Consider the following 22,248-nt stretch of genomic DNA (forward strand, 5'->3'; position numbering starts at 1 on the left):
TTAGACAGAGTAAACATGCTTCACATGCGCCTTTGTTGTGTACGTCTTTCGAGCGTCTTTTATAATTGTGATTATCGAAAACTTACATAATCACTGCCCTGAATAATTATTACCAAAGCTTCCCGCAAAACACATCATGAGTATTAAAAGGTGAGCCACGACAATGGTTAACGATCACCAATGAAAATATTGTCATTTGCTTATACGCTTAAATGCTGGCAAGCACTGTCTCTCAAATTGGGAAACGCACACGCACGCAGAAGTGCTGCAGCTGAGCTAATGACCATGTTTTAATATTCGAGGAAATATGACTCATGAGAAACAAGGATAGAGCCCTGATGCTTGGTCTGAAACTCTGAAAAATTATCAGAAAGCAAAGAAGCTGTCAATGACGATTCTGCCTTGAGAAGGGATCTGCGAATAGTGACTTTTGAAACAGAGTAAAATGCAAATAGAATTTGCAGGCGAATGAATTAGTGACAAATTGTATGCCCCCAATGGCATAAAAGATTTGTCTATGCGTTCGATTCAGGCAGTTCAAGGATGAAAATGAAAAAGACGAACCCCACTTGCCGGTTTAGTTGTTCCTTTGTCTGGTGCTCGCAGGTCGCTGCTGATTATTCAAAAGCTATGCAATAATTATTCGGTGTTACAAATATCAACTATTCGATTAGAGCACCTGAATCGAATCGAAATATGTTCCATTCGTTATACGAACTATTTTGACAATCGCACACCCCTTGCCTGCCATTACAAGCCGAATCGAAGCAAAATTATGCCGAGGAAACGCAACTGCTGTACAACGCACTCGCTGCGTCACTGTTCCTGCAATCAAACTCGGCATTCGACACAGTGCTGAGGTCAGCAGCAGTCAAGGGCCCCATTTTCGTGCGAGCGCTTGTGTAAAGAACTCAAAAATATGGATGCTCCATCTCTAGTAAGAGCCGCGCTCTTACTCCGAAAGAGCCCTCTGAATCTGCCACATTCATCGTTAGGAAGTACGGAACAATGGCCTTGTATGGAACAATGTTCTTATTTTTTCTCACCATATTCGCGGACACACACAGTAGTCCTAACTACCCTCTTGTGAAGTGCGACATCCGGTGTGGCTCTCGTCATCTGATTCTCCTTCTCTCCTTTTTTCTTTGCGGTGTTGTGTGACCAGGGAGGAATGCGACACCGCCCGCGTAGGGCAACCGTTCCCCACCACTAAGGCAGTGGTGGCTTCGGAAACAGAACAACCACGCCCACTTCTGGATTTCACTGAGTCCTCGCCGCACTGAGGCGGCGGCTCCGTCGTCGATGCCGCCGGGGCAGCAGGCGCCTTCTTGAGCGAGCCCGCCAAAAGCAACGTCGAGTGGTCGACTGCACGCGACGCGGCGCTGCTGTTGAACTGCCGCGATCCCCTCGAAGGCCTCTGATGCCGCAGGTGAAAGACGCCGTATATGAGCGGGTTTATCATGGCCGTGGAGCTCCCGAAAAAAAATATGCCCGCCTGCAGTTCCTCCGTCAGCTGGTCGTCCGGCTCGAGGAAGATGAAGATGATCATCATACAGTAGTAGGGCGTCCAGCAGATGATGAAGGCGGCCACGATGACCACGGTGATCATGAGGGACTTCATCTTGGCCCGGTGCAGCAGGCGCCGCCTGGCTTCCTCCATCGACGACGGGGCCCGAACCTCCGAACATGAGGGCTGGTCGCCGCCACGTCTGCGCCCAGACTTTCGGCCGCCCCGCTCCTTGCTGGATTTTTTCGCAGACCCAAACGCGCTCCGCTGCACTGCGAGAAGAAAAGAAAAAGAAAAAGTAACGGCAGAGCTCATTTCACGATGACTGTCGACGGTAATGCGTATAGCAATCGAACAATGTAGCGAGGCACCATATATTCCCGAAGTCGCGTTCATTTACTACGTGTAGTGCTATTTCTGACACTTTCGTTGCACGGGATATATGCCACATACTCGTATATCATACCACTTTGCTATGTTACTCGATTGCGAAGGTTGTCCATGAGCATAGAGGTATGACGACGACTGTATGACGCCGACGCAGTGACGATGGAATGACTAAGAAGGGATGATATTGATTGAACGACAAAGGCGTGTAACCACGACGACATGATGGCAATGAGATAACGACGACCGTATGACAACGATGGCGTGACGATGACGGCACCCAAAGGAAGAAGCGGGAATGACGACAATGCACGGCCAAGATGGCATGACGACGGCGGATGACAACGGATGCATGGTAGCGTCTGTGTGACAGTAACGCAATCACGGCAATAGAATGACAATGGCACACAGTCATTATTACATAACTAAAAATGAGGGCGATAGAATGAAGAGCAAGGAATGACTTCGATGGATTGACGAAGGTGGTATGACGACAATGGGATGACGTTATTGAAGTGATGACGATGATGAAACGACAGCCTGACGACGATGGCATGTCGACAAATGTATGATGACGACGGCATCGCGAGAGTCGGATGTCGAAGTTACAATGATCACGATGGAACGATCGCAATGGCATGCGGTTGCGGTTTGACAACGAATGCATGATGACGACTGTACGACGACGGTGGCATGACGATGGCGTGAGGACAATTGGATGACGACGAGTGCATGACTGCACAAAGAAACCTGCATGACGACGATGGCGTGAAGACGACGGAATGAGAGAGTCGGGTGACGAAGCAGGAGTGACGATCATGGCACGACCACGATGGCATTACGACGACGGTTTGAGAGTGAAGCCACGATAGCAAGCGTCTGACAATGAGGGCATGACAAGGGTGGCGTAACCATGAATCGATGCGACAGTATGATTACAATACAATAAAGAATAAAGATTGTCATTGATGGAACGACGACCGCGGTATGACGACGACATTGCAATGGGATGGCGCTACTTAGGTGATCACATTATAAAACGATAGCGGGACGACGGCGGCATGAGAACGACAGTGTGACGACAACGGCGTAATGTCGACGGCAGGACGACAGTGACAAAGCTGGAATGACTACGATGCAACGACTACGAGGACATCACGACTCCAAACATATACCTAGTGCCCTAAGCTGCCATGATGACAACTTGGACCATTGGGTCGCTGTCGAAAGCGTGACGACGACAGCATGACGAGAGTCTGACCACGAAGCAGGAATGACGACGATTGGCGACGGCTTCATTATGGCGGTATGACAACGAATGCATAACGACTGTATGACGACAAATAAACAAAAACAATACCAAGAAAAAAATCTAAACAATGAAAAATATATTTTTCCTTCTATCATGTGAGCAGCTGCCGACCGAGCGCGCGCCGAATAAAAAAGTCACAAGCCTGCGCGGCACACGGAGCACACAGTCACAGCGTAATCTGGTTGAGCGGCGCAAGAGTAGCTCCAATTTCGGCACCACACAAAACAAGGTCTTCGCGGCAAAGTGTCTCCGCCTCGATTTTGACGAGAACGATCTGAACTGTCCGACCGGCGTCGGTGTCGACGGTGAGCTGCGGCACAGCAGTCTGCTGAGCCCGATGATGCTTGTTTGTAGCTGCGCACGTTGCTCTACGATTCGCTTCTTCAGCAGCGGTTCGTACCTGGCGAGGAGACGCCATAACGTGTACCGAAGAGGTACCCAGAATACGTGGCGCCCATCTAACATCGGGATAGCATTTATTGCGCGCCTCGTCTGAATCGCATCTCGTCGCACGCGGCGGTTGCAGGCACGTTAACTAGATGGCGCCACGATACTGCGCCGGCGCGCCGGCGTATAGGGCGCGTATAAAGGTTACTTTTCTTCTCCCTGATAGCAAGCACTTGCATGGCTCAGTGGTAAAGTATCCGACTCCCACGTAGCGGGCCTCGGTTTGATCCCAGCGGAGAGCGGGTACTTTTTTTCGCATTTCCGGCGGTTACGGGAGCGGCGGCGGCATCATCGCGACCAGAAACGGCTATTAGAATGAGCCCATAACAGCTTACGCTGTAAAACTACCGTAACCGTAACCAAACGTTTCGGCAAATCTCGATTCTCCGTGATCTCGACGCAAGAGGTCACGTGTTGGGCCACCACTGCTGGCTACACGGAGCGTTCGCCTGCTAAGGCTGGCTGCGTGACGTAATGCTCCCTCCTATGTTTTTTCCTTCCTCCATTCCACTTTCATACAACAGACCACGATCTCCCTCGCTAGCCAGAGAAAAGACTCAAGGCAGCGTTCTCCAGATCAGATGCGGCTAACCAGCACTCTATGTCATTGAGATACTGGCCCACAACAAGAACGCCATGTCCTCTGTGTTGCTTGAAAAAGGCCTCCTGTGTATGTTCTTGTTCCAGAAATTGCGAAGACGGCTAGCCTGTCCTCTCGGCTCCCAAGCAGATCACATGGAATGTTTTACATACTTCGTACGCTAATCCGATCTGTTTATAAGCACGGAATGTCGGATGGTTCGACGGGCGCCACTGTTGCCTCATTTCGAATGGTCGTAACCAAGTTTAAGACTTCCTTTTTCCCGACACCTACGGGTTCTGAGCTGGCCGCTCTTCGCACTGATGTGGCATATATTGGAGACGAACCACCTCGCAAATGGGTGAACCACCTCGCCAGTGCCCTGCCCGAGAAGAGCAGGCTGGAGCACCGACACTACCTTTATCAAGAGTAGACGCTCAAGATAGTTTTGCGAGCTCGCCCATACCATTGCCTTGAGTGAATGGAATGTTCCGTAGAACTCTAACAGTTGATTTCACAGACTCTAACAATAATTCAAACTGTAGTTTCCAACAGTCCTGTCACGACCAGACGCAGCACTGCTGTGTCGGTTGTGCGTAGAAGTAGCCCTCACTTATACAACTATCGCATTGGAATGGCTGACTCACCCATATGCGCTAAGCGCAGATGTGAAGAGGCCATCGATCAACTCCTGATCAACAGACCAAGAAGTGTTGTCGTACGCATGCACGATGTATTGTACCTGCTGTATCGTCGCTAGCTTCCAAGCTAGTGGAAGAAGGGCGACGTTGAAAAGGACAGGTACGAGCACAGATCCTTGTCGGACACCACAATGAGAGAAGGACTGTCCCGCTGCGTGGCCAGCCAGGGGAATGGAGAAAGTGAAAACGCTGAGAAAAGCCCCCACGAATACGCAGATACGGCTGGGGACCTCAAGCCAATGAAAATTCTGACAATAGCTTCGTGGCTGACATGGTCGTAAGCTTTGAGAATGTCCATAGCCAGAACGCTGCGAATCCGTCGATAGTGGCCTTCGCTGGCTGAGAACAATAGAAGAAAGCTACGTACGCAAGGTCATTCTCAGTGCCCAGATAGAGACGGAACCCAATTTGGCCAGAATCGTACCAGCACTACCATTCCATACTTTCCATCTGCTTGCCCAGCGTTGAGGCGAGCGCTATTGGATGCGTATGAGCGAAATTGACTGGAGGCTGCCCTGGTTGGGGATAGGAACCACTTCTACATGCCGCCAACAATGAGGAATGGCTCCTGTCCGAAGCTTCGTTGGTAGCCCTTAGAAACACATCGAGAACTTTGCCATTCGTGATTTTCTAAAGTTTCTCAGGTATTCCATCCGGTCCTGGTGCCCTGCATGGCTCGATAAGTGTATTGCTGCTGCACATTCCGCCAGATTGAAGGGAGTTTGTTTGCCCTCGCTGGCGGCGAGCACAGGCAGCGTGCCTGCGTCCGCTAGCAAACGGTTTTGAACAATGAAAGGAGGTGGGGCCGTATCTAAAGCAGGAATGTAAGTGCGGGCGATGGCTTCGGCGAATATAACTTTCTGTGGGCCTATTTTGTGCCTACTTGACACTTTTTAAAGCGCAAACAAGAGACAAGGCACAAACGGAAGGTCAAACACAGAACAGACGCAAATAGTTCTGGTGCCTTACAAGATGCTAGCAGGGCACAGTCTGCGGGGTCTGGAGGACGCCGACGGCGTTCCATTAGCGAAGAGCACCAGTTCATCCAGAAGCCACGTTCCAAGCGTTGTTCATGGCACCGAGCTGCTGCGTTTAGCCTATAACCGAATGGCAATTGATTTAGGGTGACGTTCTGATGCAAGTTCTATGTGGCTGCGCGACGCCCATAGACGCAAAATTTGCAAATCTGGAGATGGCACGATTCATCCACCCATGACGTACGTGGCACTTCAACGGTGTCCCACTAAGACAAAGCGATGGGTCCGGCAGAAAGTTGAAGACTGTGCTTTCTGATACCACCCTGTGTCGATCCCAATCAACCACTCGACACAGCCAGCGGAGGCCCGAAGAAAAGCTAAGGTGAATTGGATGATGGTCGCAACCCCAGAAGTCGGGTTCACATGGCCACGAGACGGTCCTCCTTCCTAGCCACCAAGTCCGGCGAATGTGGCGGTGCGCGAGGGTCTTCACACCGAGGGGTGAGAACAGACGTATTAATAAGGAGCGTGAACTGGGACTCCATAAATGTGTGCAGTACAAACGTACCACGCGCACTAAACGTAGCGTAACTTCATGAGGTGTGTGGCGGGTGAAAATCTCCTCCTACCATAATGTGGCATCCAGGATGCTGCTGTCATTGATGCGTCAACCTGCCGAGACACAACCGTGCCGTACGACCGCTACATGGACGGGCGTAGTGCGAAACGATGATAACGTCCGTGCGTTGGAGCGGAATACGACCACAACTTTTTTCCATAAAGTGCACCACCGCGAAAGGCCCACATGGGTCTTATAAAGTGTGGATCGTACGAAAGCGGCCACCTTTCCTAAAGGGACAGCAGGCGTAGCACTCCAACTATGCAAGATTGAAAGTGAGGAGTGCGCCACAAACCCTGAAATGGGTGACAGGCCATTGGATTCTCGAAGCATTGGAGTCCAGGCACACCGCTTCCAATATCTGAGGCAATGGCGTAGCTCTCCGACTTCCCAGAGATTCCGCGACAGTTTCACTGCAAAATGTTATCTGGTGAACTCGAGTTAGGCACTTGAGTTAGCCACTATAACAGAGGTGAGGTACTCGAGTTGTTGCGCAATGAAGTGCAAGTGTTCTTGGACTGAGAGAGAGTTCGGTATGGAACCGGAAAGAAACATTTTTCTGAGACCTGTATCTGTTCGAGTTATTTCAGCTTGTCAACTAGTGTCATAGCAGGCACCCATATTGAGACAGTATTGATAGGTTTGAGTAGAACGGTTCCATCTTGGCACGTTGGACTCCTCTCTGAGAAGAAGACGGTCTTGGCACCGATAAGGGTTGCATCAGTATGGCTCGGCTCCCTCGGAACACCGGGCAACAGCTTAGATGCGCCGCACCGATGCGGCGAGTACTGCGGTGGCACTCGCGAAGCCGCACAAGAAGACGTACGAGCTGGGCGCCGCATCAGGAGGATGTAAATGCCGACGAACCCTGCAAGTATAGGCGCTTGCAGTGATGGCGAACCGCCAAAGCGGCCCCGAAATGACATTTTTTTTTCAGCAGTGGGGAAAAAAAGAACAGGGCGAAAATTCGGAGCGACGCAAGCGAGCGGAACCAGCGCTTGCGAGGCCCACCTGCCGCCTTACTCAAGCGTCATGTTCATGAACACTCTCATGATGAAGGAGTGTTAATCTACGCCCAATCCACCTCTCATCATGTGTCTTTTTACTTTGACTGACACGTGGCGGGCGACTTTTTCTTACACTGATGTTCAATATTTTGTGTTTATTTATTTTATTACTATTGTTAATCTTGTAATGGGCACCCCCGCTACAATATTGCCCGCGGGGCGAATGCAGTGATGTTAATAATAAGTAAAACAAAAGAACACCATGCATCAATCGTGGTATAATGACGAATGCTGGAGCGCCGCGGAACGGACAAACGGACGCATGCAGAATACCCCTTTGCGAGCGTTTAACTGCGGTCATAGTTGATAAAGAAACATGAAATCGCAGATTTCACGAGTTATTATTATTTCGCTGTGGGTGCAGTTTCTTCACGTTTGTATCTTCACTCCAATAGTCATTCCTTTGCCTTAGCCCTGCGAGTGCTGCGTTCTACTGCCTGAAGCACTTGAACGAAAGGAAAGCTTTTGAAAGCAACACGAAAGTTATTAGTCCAAAATGGCATAAGTTGCCATTTGAGACTAATTTACAGCGAAGTGCCATATAGTAGGAGTATATCAATTATGAGGTGTATCCTCAAAGAACAAAGCGTCTTACCTGAAATAGTGTAGAATGTGCAGATGTAGGTGGTGACCAGCGTGGCGAGAGGCAGGAGAAACATGCAGACTAGCGACAAGCTGGTGTACAGCTGCTCCTGCCACTGTGCAGAGTAGAACCCGTACGTGACGCACTGGTAGAACTCCTCGACGAATGGGCCTCGCTGAACACGGAAGATGAACACCTGCACATTAGGCGCACGAATAAGGGCAAGAAAAAGAAATGACACAGCGAAATAGCGTCGCGCAAGGCGGCGTCGGTGGAAGAGTAGGAGCTTTATATGCACCCAAGATCAACAACAGACACGCCACTGTATACACACCTGGTGGGCCCAATAACTCATCATGGCAAGTGCATATAGATTACGTATCGACGACCCTAATCGCATGTTTCGTTTCGTAGGGCGCAGTTCTTGCGGGCGGTGCAGCGCTCGATTTATTGACGAGCGCTGAAGCACAATAATTTCGACACGATGGAAGTAGGACATGAACATGAGATTGTGTGGTACACGAGAATGACACCGTTGCAGGAAATAAATGGCTGCGGCAAGATCCCTAGAAAAAAAAAAGCGGCCACCGTTGAAAAACAGCCTAATGTTGTTTGTCACATAAGCATTGTATCGCGCAAAACTGAAGATGAAGTAACACACAACGACAGGCCTGGCGCCCACTACAAGCTAACTTTGTTCCTGAAGGGAGACGAGCTTTTTTAGCATCGACAGGACGACGAGCGTCAGTCCAGCCCATGCGTATTTCCTTGGCTCCGTTTTTTCGCGCTTATACCAGTATGTCTCACCAATTAGCTCAAACAATACGCGAATTGCTTAAGCCATTATATTCTATTTTCTAATTTTTGTTCGTATCATGTTGTTATATTTAATTTTCGTTAACCCAAATATTGACCTTCTCGCCGAGATGCAAAAAATGCAATAAGCGGATACCAGAATATACTTGCCCGGTTAAATAAAAAAAAGGCGGCATATTGTATAATAGACGACTGGTTGTTAGAAGAAAGGCCGGTTTAAGGCTTCTCTTGAAAATGAGAATTCGTTTTCATGAACCAGAATGTATACGCTGCATCCATGCTGAGCTGCTTCACCAGTGTTGCCCACTGTAAATTACAAAGCCCGCTAGTGAAGACCCTAAAGAACTCTAAAACTTGCAATACGAGCAGTTTAAAACCCGTTAAAACACCCAGTAAATGGAGAGAACAATCAGAATCACGTTCAAAATCAGTTTTATTTCACCTACATAGAACACGGTCTCAAAAGAGTTACAATGAGCAGAATTTTTTTTTCTTTTCGTCCATACTGGCATAAAATTACATAGATTATCAATAGTAATAAGTGCTTTATGTGCAACTGTGAAGTGTGGAAACGTATTGCGAAAGAGAACTAAAATAAAAAAAGATGCTTCCGATGACCTGCACTCACTGGCTGAAAATCATATTACACTGCCGGGAAGGGCATACAATTATACAAAACTTTTCTCTGTTTCATCTTGGTGGGGCCATGGGTTCTCTGTGTGTGTTTTTTCGCTGGCGTGACTGGACCTAGGGTCGGTGCCATTGGCGACACCGTATACACCTCATGGTGGCGATCTTGCGAACAACGTGCTCGGCCAAAGTGTCCACTTTTTTGGAGACCAGCCCGCAGAGTAAGGATGACATTCGTCCTCTCAGTGGACATCCTGTTGCGTAACTAGATTTATTCACATTAAACTAGATGAAAACACGCTCAACGTCCGTGTTGGACCACGCAACCACCATAGAGATAAAGCGAAATTAGCCAGCTGAACCTTTGAATGCACTTCTGCAAAGCTATTTAATAATCCAAGATTCCGTTAAATGCGAAAATAGCAAACTGCTACGAAGTCTAGAGCTTTATTCTGCAGGTGGACTCGTTGGGCTAGTTAGTGTTCGCTTAACGACATACTGCAGCGCGAAGGCACAATTACAATTAAATACACACAAACATACATTACCGGCGTTAATAACAACGCGTAAGTAACAAGTTAGTAATAAGTTGTTAGTGGTGGATGTGACGTGTGTCTTATTTGTCAATGTGCCTACGAGCTACAGTATGTCGTTATGCTAGAGCTCTGAGTAGGCATGGACACATAGAGGAAGAAATGCGAAGCACGCACTTTGTGATTGATCATAATTTCGCCTTACTTCCGAAGGGGCAAGGATAAGCTGCTCGTTTGTGACATGGGAAACACGAACTATTGCTCAAAATAGTAAGTTTTTCTACCGACAGAAAAGAAACCAACATCATATGAAAATCGCTGAAAGAACGGCCGCCCGCAAGTGAACAAATCTGCCAATTTGGCAACGCCGGAATCCACTAAATTTAGCTGGACAACTGCTAAATTGGCAACACTGCTGCTCACAAGTGCCTAAATATAAGGCTGGCCAGACATTTAAGTGATTCCTTAAGGATAAACTCGACTGCTTTGCAGACAACTTAAAAAGCCGCACAATTCCTAACTAAGCAAGAAATAAGCAATGTATGCTCTAATACATTCTGGACAATTAAGATTACCCCTTTATCGTAGTAGGAAACTTGTTCCGATTAGTTTTAGGTTTGTGAAATAGATGTGATATTGGTTACTCCTGAGTTCATGAAGTCCATTTTTGCGTGGCCAACCCAAACTTAGCCCCCGAATGAGGAACTCTAATGCTATATACGCCCGTAAAACCACTCCTCCCCATCGCACCCTCCTCCCCACCGGGCGAAATGAAACGCCAACAATACAGGGGCCCCGCGGCGACTGCGAGGGCCAAATATGCTCGCCGGCCGACGCAGTAGCTCCGCAGTGACGCTTTGCAAATCACCATGCACTACCGACCGTGTTCTATGGCCGAGATAATGGCGGGCCGGCGGCTGTTCGCATTTCGAGCCGCCGAGGGATGCGTCAGTTGGGCGTCCCTGGTGCTCTCCGCTTCCGTCGCGCGAGTGAAATATGCCTGAACTTATCGTCTCAAGCTGAGCCGCAAGCGTATAAGCTTTCGTTTATATCTAAAAACGGTTATAGAGTCCACTTAGATAGCGCTGTCAGCTTTCTCACAGGGCCTATTTCACTCAGTTAAGTAGTTATTATGCACATTTTCGCAAGCAGTTATCTTACATTATAAAAGTTTCTTTAGATATACGTCGACGCTGATGACGTTATCAACCCAAGAAAACGCGCAACTACACTGAATGTCGCATTTTTTTAGGTATTTCAAGACAGACAAGCGGAAACAGAGATTAAGCTTCGTGAGTCTTCGATATTGGTTCTTTGGTTTCAGCACGCTCTTGACATAAGTTACACTACATTTTCCTACCCACTGCTTTATCTTCGTATGTCAGCAAAGCAGCTACTAGGTAGCCCATATAATTATATTTCAAGAAACTGCATTAATTTTTTCACTATAGGAAACAGCCAACAAAGTAAGCTTCAGCATTCTCAGTATTGTTCTTTCGGGTTGGGTACGACACTCTATTTATTGATTTTCTTTCCCAGATAATAATTTTACAAGCTTGCGCACTCAATCTCGACATATTTCACTCAACTCGCTGTTCACTTCAAAGGACTGTATCAACTTTGCGGTGTACATAATAATCGATCTGGTGTCCCTACGACTATGAGGGAAAGGGAGGATCGACGGCGCCCATTCAGCCACTGAAATGCTTCGCGAGAACACGCTCACGACGGCAGAAGAAGCGGCCGACCGCCGACGTCAAGATGCGGATGACAAACAAAAATGTCCCACTGATGAGACGGTGACCAATGCGACGACCATTTGGCTGTGATGAGGGTCGGCGGTCTGCAAAAAAATCAATTGCGTTCTCGTGGTTCGCTTCGCAGGACCTGGTGTGTGTCTGTGTCAGTATGTCGTTGAACTTTTCATATCACAAAAAGCTGAGGCACTGTGTGTGGTTCTTTTGCAGAAGTCCATCTTAGAGAAAATAATTGCGGCATGCTGCCACAGACATCTCTTTTTAAGTACGACGGTCAAATATCTTTTGTAGATTTGACCTACAATACCCGCCCTTCATCCAGGTCCGACAGCAACCAAAACTAAATGAACACAAAAAGGCACTACATAATTAAAGTGAGATAACTATACAAAAAACGCGTATGAATATGACCGCAACGCTTTCCCTCCCTAACATGCCAGCTGGCCGCCATCTCCGGCCACCGTCGCAAATCTGTCCCCCGCCTTTCGGTGCACGGACCGCGGTCATTATTAGCAAAGATTTAAAAATGTGCCGAAGGACTTCCAAGGACGGTACCAAATGCACGATATATATATATATATATATATATATATATATATATATATTGTAAGGAAAAACTGCACGGGAGAGCCAAGGGAGACGCGGAGCGAAGAACAGGAGGCAGAAGTAAACAAGGCGTTCTGGCGGAAGGCCGATTGTCTGTCTGCTTCTCAGCATTACAATGGCGCAGTCGATAATGGACCTGCCTTAAGGTGTTCCAGCCGTCAGTGTTCCTCGCACGGTGCTTCAGCGTGCCGGGTCCCTACTTCCCAGGAACGCCGTTCACGCTTCCGCCGGTATGGAGCCCACCACCCTACCGTCGCAGGTACCCAATGGACTGTCCGGGGACGGTGTCCAAGCCGCCTTGGCGGCTCTCGGACAGGGATATACCGATGCGCTCTTCCACGCCATCGCCGAGCTGACACAACAGCTCCAGGGTATGACGACCGCTTTCGCGTCCGTCGGCGGTTGCGTCCTGCCTCGGAACGCCGTCCACGCTTCCCTGCCGCCGGCGTTCGTGGAAATACCAACGTTTCGCGGCTTTCCAGACGACGTCATCCTTTGGCTCCGCAACATCAATGCCTTGGGTGATCGTCATGCCTGGAACGACCACACAAGGTGGCTGGTTGCAGCACAACGACTTTCCGGTGCCGCCAAGACATGGAAAAACTATCAAGGCATCAAGCAGCTGTCCTGGTCTGCTTGGAGCGCAGCTCTGATAGCTGCTTTTAGCCCATTTACCCATGCCTGCAGTGAGTCCGAACAGCATAGTTCTGCGCACGGCTCTCCGGAGAGCTACCGCTTCGATCCTGCGGCAGGTGTGCCCAGCAACGCCTCGACAGGGAGAGCCGCAGGCTGCCCCGCCGTAGGCGCCGGCTCACCGGCTATCATCGTCGGCTCTACCGAAGACGGTGGGACAGCGCTTCGGGCCCTCCGTCTTGGACCTGCCCTGCCTGGGAACGCCATCCACACTTCCCTTGGCGAAAATATTATGCCCGGCACTTCTTCGATTCCTCAGCCACCAAGGTATGCCGTCGATGCTTCCTTTTTGGTACAACCGGCTGCCACGACTACCACAACGGCCGCCCTATCCGTGGACACCGGCCCTGGTACCTCGGGCAGCTGGACAAACAGCCTGGCGGGTATGAGGCACTGCGACTTCCAGCAGCCGGCGGAAATAGCCCGGCAAACCACTGCTCTTGCTGTGACCCACCGCCAGGCGGCCTCCGAGCTTACGCTTTCCATAAGAGCCGTTCAACCCATAAGAACGGTTGGCGGAAGCGAAGTTCGAGTTCACGAGCGACGGCCGTCTATGCCTCTGAACATCGCGGGTCCGTCGAGCTGCGATGATGGGCAGCTACCAGTCCGCAACCGTGATCTGTATATGGATTGCGCAGGCGATAAACTTCTGGACCCGCGGGAGCCAAAGCTCGGGATTTCGCAGCAACCGTTGACTGAACGTGCGACCATTCGCTACGCACTGAGTGAGGTCTCGCTAAAGAAAGCCCAGGCGGCTGGCATCGCCGAGACCATAATTATCGAAGACCTTATCATGCCGCCTAAAAGTCCCTATCATACGAATAAGATACCGCAGACTAAAGTGCACAAACAGCTGTTCCCTGGTTCCAGCGCGGAAAATATCGCGGGCTCTGACCAGGCATCGCTTTTGACTCCGCCTTCGGACATAGACGACTCGGCAGCAGTCAGAATATTGTCGAGCTTCGCCGATTCGACTGCAATGGTGAGCTTTGACTCGTCAACGGCAACGTCGCGAAGAGGCACACGATGGTTGAGCACAGGATTTCGCTGTATGCATGGCGCATCAGTGCGGCCAGCCGCTGTGCAGTGTGCCGTGCTTTGCCAAGTGAGACCCGAGCGCAACACTCAGTTCCGACCCCCAGAGAAGCTGGTTGCGCACAGGACGGCCCTAACGATGACGACTCCCATTCCCAAGTCATGTCGATTATAGATGGCTATCACCAGCACGCTCTCCCAATCGCCTGAGCTATCTTCAACAGCGTGGCCGAGTGTAAGGAAAAAGTGCACGGCAGAGCCAAGGGAGACGCGGAGCGAATAAGAGGAGGCAGAAGTAAACAAGGCGTTCTGGCGGAAGGCCGATTGTCTGTCTGCTCCTCAGCATTACAATATATATATATTGCGGTATTGCATGGCGCAAGTCCAACTGTCCTTTCTTTTTTGTTCTTTTTTCCCGCTTGATAGCATAAAGATGCAAATATTAACTCTAGGGCAAAAATTTCGAGGAGAAAGTTGTAGACCGCTTTAGGAACCGTCTTATTCAGCAGCTTCCGACTTTCTGCTTGTTACGTAATCATTTAACTGTGCCCCAAAGAGACTCCGCGAAATATGAAAAGACGCACGTAACATATCCCCTTGCGCGCCGCGATTTCAGTGCTCTCAAGCTTGTCCAGTATGAACAAAAAACACATTCAGCCTGGTGTGCTGCCTGATCTGCGTATTCCTATCATGAACCGCTGCGAAGGAAGCGCATCACTGGCGGAAACCGTGCAGTCAACGCGTGCGCCGCTGCCCTGTCACTATAAAGCGGACGCGGACGCGTGCGCTGTGCGTTAATGCATGACACGTGTCAGAGCACTGCAATCGCGGCGCACAAAAGGGCATGTCACGTGTCCTTTATATATATAAAATTATTTTAATGTGAGAAGAACGGTTACCCAGGAGCCCGATTTTTTATTAATCATAGCATAAGAAGCCAACAAACAAGGACACCAAGGCCAACATAGGGGAAATTACTTGTACTTACAAATTGAAATAAAGTAGTGATAAATTATTAGAAATGGAAATGGAAGAAAAAACAACTGGCTGCAATTGGGGAACGATCCCACGTCTTCGCATTACGCGTGCGATGCTATTACCATTGAGCTACCGCGGCGCCGTTTTCCCATGCACATTCTGGGGTATTTATGTTTTTACTACTAGAAGTGACCCTGGGAGTGTTAGCCAGCGCCACCACTCACAAACCTTCGCGGCGGATGTGGAACATCCTTTCTGCCGCAGGCGTCACGAATACGTGATCTTTTTGGATGAAGGCAGGAGGAGGAGGAGGAAAAAAGAAGAAAGGAAAGGCAGGGAGGTTAACCAGACGCACGTCAGGTCTGCTACCCTACACGGGGAAGGGGTTTAAAGGGATGAAAAGAAAAGAGAGAAAGGGAAGAAAGTACTCGCAGTAGGAATACGTGCGCTTGTCCAACACTTCACAATCGGTCACTGAGGCCAGTCGACTTCATGAACTGTAACAATGCCCGCGTCGCTTTGTAAACCTGCGACGCGTAGGGCCACGGTCAAAGAATCTTTGTCTCTGAAAAAAGGTCTCCTGTCTAATCGTTTAACACACTCCGGAGAATGTCGCGTTCGGTCTCATAAAGATGACAAAAGCACAACACGTGTTGCACCGTCTCCTCACGGTTGCATGAGTCACAGATTGGTGTGCAGGACATGCCCAGAAGGAATGAGTACACTTTCGTAATAGCCACCACCCCTAACCAGAGGCGGCAAAGTAAAGTTGCATCACGGTGGGGGAAGTTCGATGGAATTTGTAGCTTCGGTGTAGGATCCAGCCGGTGGAGATGACAGTTCGTAAAAATCGGGCTGCTCCATGAAGTTTCTGTCTCGGTTTGAGCGAGTAAACGAAGACCCGTCGCAGCGTCTGTCCTTGATAACGGTATAGGAACAGTGAGGGTTTCCTTATGGGCTGAACGGGCGGATCATCAGCAAGGTCATTACCGACGATGCCACAGTGCCCCGGCAGCCATTGAAAGATGATGTCATGTCCGTTCACGAGGACTTGATGGAGAACCTCTCTGGTCTCAAGCACCAGTTGTCCATGTGTCTTGCGTCGTAATTCTGACTGCCGGCTCTGAAGGGCTGCCTTGGAGTCACAAAAAATGACCCACTTTCGAGGTGGTGTTTCTACGATGTAATAAACAGCAGCAAGTAGGGCGGCAAGTTCTGTTGCCGTAGAGGTCGTTATGTGGGACACATTGAATTTCCTTATGACTTGTAAGGCCGGGATGATAAAAGCGCCTGTGGAGCTGGTGGCTGAGACAGATCCATCAGTGTAAACCTGCGTTCTTAGTTCATATGCATCGTTCATCAATGACAATGTCAACTGTCGTAGAGCTACCGTGGAATGACGGAGCTTCTTCATAATTCCCGGAATCGTGAGGTGTACTTGTGGCTGTCGTAGACACCACGGGGGTGACAGTGGTCTTGCTGCTGGTGTAAAGCCCGATGGAAGGCAGCCTCGATGTGTCGCGACAAGTTTCGAAAACGTGGCCTGAGGTCTTTGTGCCGGCAAAGCATCAATGTGATGACTGGGTACGCGACACAGGTGTCGAATGTGTGCTCTGAGGTTGTCAAGCGTGATGTATGTTGGAATCAAGTAGTTTCTAGCAATCACGATTGTTGCATGAGTCCAGGCGCATCGTGGAGGTCCAAGACATGTCCGCAGAGCCTGACCTTGCAAACTTTGGAGGGTACGAATATTTGTTTTGCATGTGTTCGCCAAAACCGGCAAGCTGTATCGTAAAAAGACCAGAAACAGTATTCTGTACAGCTGCAGCATGGACCGTACCGACGTTCCCCAAGTTTTTCCACACAGGAACTTCATTATATGTATAATCGAAATTAGTCTCCGCTTCAGGTAGATGCAGTGGGGGCTCCATGAAAGGTTCCGTTCAATAATCACACCTAAGAAGCGGTGAGACTTCTGGTATGTAATAGCCTGGCCATTGAGAGAAACAGGGTACGGTGTCATGGGTTTGCGCGTAAACGCAATGAGCGCACATTTTTCGATGGACATAGTAAGGCCTTGTTTTCGGAGATACGTACAAGTTAGGGTGGCTGCCCGCTGAATTCTTGCGCGCACTTGTAGACGAGTCACAGCAGAAGACCAAAGACAAATATCGTCGGCGTACATTGACAGGTGCATTGTCTTGGGTAATAGTTCAGCAAGGCCAATAATAGCTAGGTTAAAGAGAATAGGGCTCAATACCCCACCCTGTGGGACACCGCCGTAGGTATAATAGTTGGCAGAGGGGCCATTTTTGGTCTGCACAAGGAAGGACCTTCTGGTCAAATAGTCTCTGATCCACTGAAACATACGGCTACCGATTCTAACAGCCTCCAATTGACTCAAGGATCGCTTCATGTGTGACATTATCATACGCCCCTTTCACATCAAGAAAGAGCGTCACTGATATGCGCTTGAGGCATTTTTGTTGCTGTATGTACATTGTCAGGTCGATAACATTGTCTATTGAAGACCTGCCTCGCCGAAAGCCTGTCATTGAGTCAGGGTATATATTCTGGCGTTCAAGGTACCATTCTAGGCGTGTAAGGATCATCTTTTCCATTACTTTTCCAATGCAACTTGCCAGGGCAATAGGGCGATATGAAGTCAGGTCTAAAGGCGACTTTCCTGGTTTTAGTAGTGGTACAAGCCGGCTTATTTTCCAGTGCTGAGGAACAACTTCGTCATGCCATGGGCGGTTGTAGTAATTCAACAGCTCTTGCCTGGCCTCTCGTCCAAGATGGGCAAGAACTGCATAGGTGATGCCGTCAGGCCCTGGTGAAGATGAACGTCGAGAAGTAGCCAAAGATCGTGAGGCTTATAGCGCATGAAAAGACAAGGACGAATGAAGAGGTGACACACACAGGCGCTAACTTGCAACAGTATTTATTTCGAGCAAAGGACCCACACATATATACAAGTGTTTCGCATACATCATCATACATGCGCCGTTTACAAAAAATATCTTACACACCATTACACACCATCACCTCTTCATTCGTCCTTGTCTTTTCATGCGCTATAAGCCTCACGATGTCATACCAACAAGCCCAAATCACTGCATTATAGCCAAAGATGCGTCAAGTTCTTTCATAAAAAATGGAAGTTCCATTGCTGGGACGCGAGACACAGGGACGACACTAACATCTTCGGCGTTGGGGGTGACACACACGCCAGCGATCCTCGCTCAATAATCATTTGCCACCTCAAGTTGCGTATGGCACTGATGTAGGGCTAAGGCCATGAAAGGATGTCGCTGTTGTAGAGACGAGCGGAGGCCACGAACTGTTCTCCAGATGTATGAAAGTGGTTTACGAGGGTCCAGTGATTCACAAAAGGACTTCTAACGTTGTTCCTGCAATTTGTCCAAACGGCGCTGGATTTTCTTCTGTGTTCTTCGTTCCATTTTCAGGTCACAAACTGCCTTCGTGCGCCTGTACCTCTTTTCAGCTCGTCGTCGAAGTGCCGTTAACCTCTCCAGTTCTACGTGAAATTGGGAACGGTTCGCTGTCAACGTTAAGAGGCATGAAGCTTCTCTCATTGCCTCTGAGATGGTAACCTCCAGGCTATGGTCAAGATCTTCTCTGCATACATTTTTCATATGTAGCTTAAATTTAGTCCAATAGATACGTTGTACTGAATTCGACGAGGAGGAATTGTTTAGCCCCCTGATCTTCAAGTAAGTGGGAATATGGTCACATCCATGCGTTTATATGTCTGAAAACCACTGTACTTGCGAGCTGAAGCATCGTGATACCAAAGTCAAATCCAGGCAACTGCTGTACTTGAAGCCTCGCAGGTATGCAGGACTGCCATCATTCATCACACAAAGATCGTGATCATTGGCGAATGACACCAAATTCCTGCCTCTGGAATTGATTGCCGAGCTACCCCAGAGTAAGTGATGTGCATTTAAATCGCCGGTTATAATCCAAGGACCAATGGTATGTAACAATATGTCTCGCAGTCTATCGCATTCAAATCGTCCTGACGGCGATAAGTAGACACCAATGTGTGTGAATGACACGTGTTTCTTTCTTACACGTAGGCAGACATACTGATTGTCATCATGTGGTTGTACTGCATGGTGCGCATACGTAAACTCCGTGCGGATGTAAACGACAATTTTGGTGCGCTCCTCGCACATCGACGATACAAATGGTTCGTACCCTGACAGTTTGATGGGAGTAAGTACGTTGGGTTCACAAATAACAATTATGGGAATCCGATTTGTGAAAATATATTGACGGAAGGATGAGATGCGGGGCCTCAAGCCTCTGGCATTCCACTGTAAAATCGAAGCTTGTCTGACCTCAGTGCGAATTGACAGTATTGGACGAGCCATGGTGTCTACTCAAGGCTTGCAAGTACTAGATTTAGAACATCCAGTACCTGTAGTGCACTCTGAGCTGACGACGTTTTTAGCTTGCCTAGGAGTACGCGAATAGCGTTCATCATAGATCGAAGCATCGCGATCACTTGTTTGTCCTCTTCAGGCCGTTTATGGGCTGGAGGTTCAGCATTCGTGGTTGCCGATGTGCGCTGTGAATTTACGGGTGGCTGTGGTGTTGGCAACCTAGGCCAAGCTGCATCAGCCGCAGTCTCACTTTTTACAGCATTCTGGTTTCTATCAGCCGTGACTGGTCTGGGCGGCAAGGCAGGTGGAGCCGATGGTTATGCGACAGACGCGGTAGAGGCGGTGACTTTCTTCAACGAACGGCGATACCACCGCTTTCTGATGGTTTTGGCAGCCTCTCGGTGAGACGAATGGTCTCTCGCCATTTGGTTTAATACAGCGAGCTCCCTTTTCATGTTTGGGCAATCCTTTTACGAAGCTTCATGGGGCCCATGACAATTCGAGCATTTAAGAACAGTGGCCCTGCAATCATCCGCGGAGTGTGTTTCAGCGCAGCGATAACACACTGCTGCATTCTAGCATACGCTTCTCACGTGACCCAGCTTCATGCATTTGAGGCATTGTAGTGGCTTCGGTACGAAAGGTCGCACAGGATGTCGAAAGTGGCCCACCTTTACATATGGAGGTCAATAAACCCACATATGCTGCCTGAAGGCATCAATGTTGCCGGAATCTAAGGAGGCTAACATAGCATCCGGTCCTTTAGGAAGCAGGAAAAAAGAATACTTCAGAAGTAGAAAGCGGGAAGCTGCAGAACTTGACGTTTCCCAGAGCGCCCTACAATTTTGTCGTTTGAAGTTTTCCTTTCAATTGAATGACCGTAAATTCTTTGTCGCATCTTCGCGCAAAAATATGCTCATACCTAGCTTTGTGGATCGATTTTAAGTGACGGCTAGCAAAAGCACGTAACACTTAAGGTAGTTACATTGACGAAGTGAATGCATATGATTCCAGCAAACATTAGTAAGGGGAAAAACATAAATAGTTTTTATAACGTTCAGCACTCCTAATTATTTAAGGTTGCGGTGGATAGTACATAAAGGTGTAAACATTTGCATTAGGCTTTATGTTTACATACATTCGATATGGAGTAGACAGTTTTTTCGTTAGCCACTCCAACACTGTTTTTATACGTACACACTGCGGTATTTCTTTGTCAAAAAAGTGCGCATAATCAAAGCGCGCGCCGAGTGTCACACAAGCCAGCCACAGAGCAAGTCGGCCCCGCGGCAGCTTCGACAGAAGGAGAGAACGCATACGCCAGACAGCCGACGCAATCAACGCAGACTAGAAGCTTCGAAAAGATACGCGAAGGCTACAGTGTCGAGAGAGAGAGAGAAAGTGTGTGTGTGTACGACAGCCCGGGCGTGCGCCAACGGACAAGTCACCACCCTCCTCGAAGACTTCGGCGGCCGCGTCCAAAAACGCGAGAAATGTCTAGAACATTCCCAGGCTTTGTTCATGCTATGGGAACACGATTCCGTCAGAAAGTTCGAGAAATGCCAGCGAAGGCGATAAAAGCGCCGTGCGGGTATGAGTAGGGGGATCAGACCGCGCCGGTGAAGAGATGTGACGTGAAGACTGACCATCTGGGGAAGAAGAGGATTCCCCGGCAAGCTAACCGATGAGACCCTCGAGCGTCTGCATTTCCGGAAGAAGTTCCTTCTTTGATATTTGCCTCGAGGTACGCGGAGGTCTTCCGGCTCAAGACCAGCACGGTATTTACGAGTGGACACTTTGTGTTCCTATTAATACTGTACTGTTCGTGCTGGACTCTTAGTGCTTGTCGGTAATTATTTTCCTGTGGTTTGTTAACACCCATCTGAATTGTATTGTGATGTGCCTAGCCGAAGTGTGTATGTGTGTATGTAACTGCCTTGTTTGAAGAATGTATTTTGTTGTGTTTTGACAACCCTGGGCTCTGACTTGGTCTTTGGATCCCAACCTTGCTTTCGTGGGGTTATTTTCGGAAGCTGATAAGTCGGCTTTGGGATTTGGCCCGGCGTTGGCGCATCGTTCACGGGGTGTGTGACATTCTTTCTTCCTTTGTTTCTAATAATTCATTATCGCACTATTTTGGTGAATAAATAAATTACGTGTTTGCTGATGCCTAATAGAAGTTCGTGCAGTTTAGGCTTTTGGGCAATTCCAAAAGTACGATCTCCTATATTTTTAGATATACAAACAACCATTCAATACTATAATAGTTACATCATTTTAAAGGATAAAGAATGCTTTATTCTATACTATAGAGAAAGCGTTGAACCACATGTTTCCCCTCGTCGTCGGAACAGAACCAGCGTCCTAGAAAAATGTTCCTTCAACTTAGGGATCACGTGGTAGTTACTCGTTGCCAAGTCTGGTCTGTATGGTGGATGGGTGATGATGTTCTAATCAAAGTTTTGCAGGAGCTCGACGGCTTGACGGGCAACGTGTGGGCGGACGTCGTCGTGGAGCATGCTTGCGCCCTTGCTCAACATTCGTATTATTCGGTACTGAATTGCGCTTCTGAGTTTTTAAGGTGTTTCACCGAACCTGTCAGCGT

At 48.8% G+C, this 22,248-nt stretch overlaps 1 protein-coding gene across 1 annotated transcript in view; it reads right to left on the minus strand.

Moving 5' to 3' along the window:
- Window positions 1-1,032: 1,032 nt before the first annotated feature.
- Window positions 1,033-22,248, minus strand: part of LOC119443765 (gonadotropin-releasing hormone receptor) — a 158,330-nt gene continuing 137,114 nt past the window's right edge. The window contains exons 2-3 of the mRNA XM_037708456.2: window positions 8,193-8,376; window positions 1,033-1,779 (exon numbers count right to left, since the gene is read on the minus strand). Of these exons, the coding sequence (XP_037564384.2) occupies window positions 1,073-1,779; window positions 8,193-8,376 (891 nt within the window). The 3' untranslated portion in view covers window positions 1,033-1,072. The remainder of the gene's footprint in view (window positions 1,780-8,192; window positions 8,377-22,248) is intronic.

The sequence above is a fragment of the Dermacentor silvarum genome, chromosome 3 (assembly GCF_013339745.2).
Source record: "Dermacentor silvarum isolate Dsil-2018 chromosome 3, BIME_Dsil_1.4, whole genome shotgun sequence".
Taxonomy (NCBI): Eukaryota; Metazoa; Arthropoda; class Arachnida; order Ixodida; family Ixodidae; genus Dermacentor; species Dermacentor silvarum.